Below are 1,971 nucleotides of genomic sequence, written 5' to 3' on the forward strand. Positions count from 1 at the left end.
ACCCACGGAGGGTGAGAGGGGAATTTTTTTTTTTATATGTAATATGTGTGTGTATATTTTTTGTTTTCTTTCAGAAATGGAAGATCATGCTCTTTAAGAAAAAGAGAGACCAACTAAAGGAGGCGGTTGCCTGGGGTAATGAGGAGGTGAAGAGCTGTGAGTATTAGGTTCTTTGTCTGAATATTCTGATTAAATTATCTGCACCTCCTTATTGTCTGTCTTTTGTTTCAGATCGTGAGCTCCTCCTGCGCTCTCAAGAGGAAACTCAGCGGCTGCAGCGGCGTGCTGGAAGACATCAGGAAAAAAGGGACAAAATTGATCGCCACAACCGTCGTCTGGTGGAGCTGTTAGAGAGGCGCAGCCGAGAACAACACAACAAACTCAGTCAACTGGCAGCTCTCAGACGAGACCACATCCAGGAGCTCATCACGCACATTTTCCATATGCAAGAGGAGAAGCAAAGCAGCAGGTCAGCAAATATAGTACAGCAGACAGCAACTGGCCTCAACTTGCATGTTCTGCAGCCTCAGTAAGATTCCATTCAATCGTTTCACACAGTCCACAGGAATTTTTCTGTTTTACTTTCCGTTTTTAAAAGTACGCACATAAAAAGACCACAGTTTCTTGCATGTAAGAAACTGCAAGAAACCTATTGAAGAGGAACCTAGAGGCACTTTTAAAGTGCCTGTAGGTTTTTTCCATCTCTGGACAAGTACATAAAAAGATAAAGTACAGATAAATCTTTTCAGACTTTAACTATTCCAAGAGTGTTTGTCCATGTCTTTATCTATTCACCCACCTCAGGGTTTTCCCCAGTGTATCATAAGCCTGACGAGGCTTTACCTCTCCACCAGGTTAAGTATTGCTTATTGTAAATAGGGTTTTTTATAGACCAGTCACAGTAAAGAAGACGGATTAAGCTAGGTTTTTGTTGACTCATTGAACTGTGCGAGGGTGTTTTTCCAAATTATGTCAGCTCATCTACCTCTGAATTTTTGTAACTTAACATTTTTAACACAAGAACCTGGTGGTAATTACCCTAGTGCCCATATACCACCGGGATTAACAAGTTTTCTGTGGAAAACCCTGCAACTGTTGTGAAATATAAGCTGATTAATTAAAGTCACTAACTAACTAATGTATGACTGCATATAATAATAATAGTTTTTTGTTTATTATGACATTTATTAGTTTAATATCAAGAAGTAGATTTGGTTGAATAATTAACTATTTTTTCATTACTTTTTGCATTTTGTGACATACAAAAAGCAATGTTCCTGAAATATTTCTTGAAAGTCTAAACATTCAGTCTCGGCCTTGGACTCAGAAGAACCAGTATTGATGCCATTACTGCTACTATTCGTCCATCCTTCTGTTGTTCCTTTGTTTAGTGTTTTATTCTGTCCTTTGTTTCTTCCATCATTTCTTCCTTCCCTTCTTCAGTTCTTGGCTCTCGAAACTTTTCTTCCATCCTATGTTCTTATTGGTTATACTTAATTGTTTTCTTACTTCTATCATTTTCTCCTGGTTTCTGTCTTACTTTAAAGTATTTGTTCCTTTTAACCTGTATGCAAGTGGGTGCATACAGTGCATGTTGTTCAGATTTCATATTTCCACTGCAGAAAAGTTGTTGAGCACCAAGGCCCACTACTGTTACATATTTTTACCTTATTAAACTTTTATTTTGTTTGTGATTGAGATGATCACCTGCTGTAATATGTAACACAAAATAAAAGTCCATAATAGAATTACTGTATTTTATTAGTGCATGAATAAGGGAGAGCTGTATGTAGTAGTGGGGATATGAGAGGGGGGGCATTGATGATGTGTTCGCATACTCCTCAGAAAGTATATAATTGCACCCCTGATCCAAATATTCACTTCGTATTTTTGGGGTTGATATGTTTTCTCTTTTTGGTCACTGGTTTGCAGGTTGATTTTTACTTTGGTGGTGATTAGAGGTGTGCCGAT

The 1,971-nt window shown here is 38.0% G+C and overlaps 1 protein-coding gene across 1 annotated transcript in view; it reads left to right on the forward strand.

Moving 5' to 3' along the window:
• LOC106942641 (beclin 1-associated autophagy-related key regulator-like) overlaps window positions 1-756 on the forward strand; it is a 12,101-nt gene extending 11,345 nt beyond the window's left edge. The window contains exons 3-4 of the mRNA XM_015025971.1: window positions 75-156; window positions 232-756. Coding sequence (XP_014881457.1) covers window positions 75-156; window positions 232-533 — 384 coding nt within the window. The 3' untranslated portion in view covers window positions 534-756. The remainder of the gene's footprint in view (window positions 1-74; window positions 157-231) is intronic.
• The last annotated feature ends 1,215 nt before the right edge of the window (window positions 757-1,971 follow it).

Source organism: Poecilia latipinna, unplaced genomic scaffold (assembly GCF_001443285.1).
Source record: "Poecilia latipinna isolate Pla-1442-1.1 unplaced genomic scaffold, P_latipinna-1.0 Scaffold4438, whole genome shotgun sequence".
Taxonomy (NCBI): Eukaryota; Metazoa; Chordata; class Actinopteri; order Cyprinodontiformes; family Poeciliidae; genus Poecilia; species Poecilia latipinna.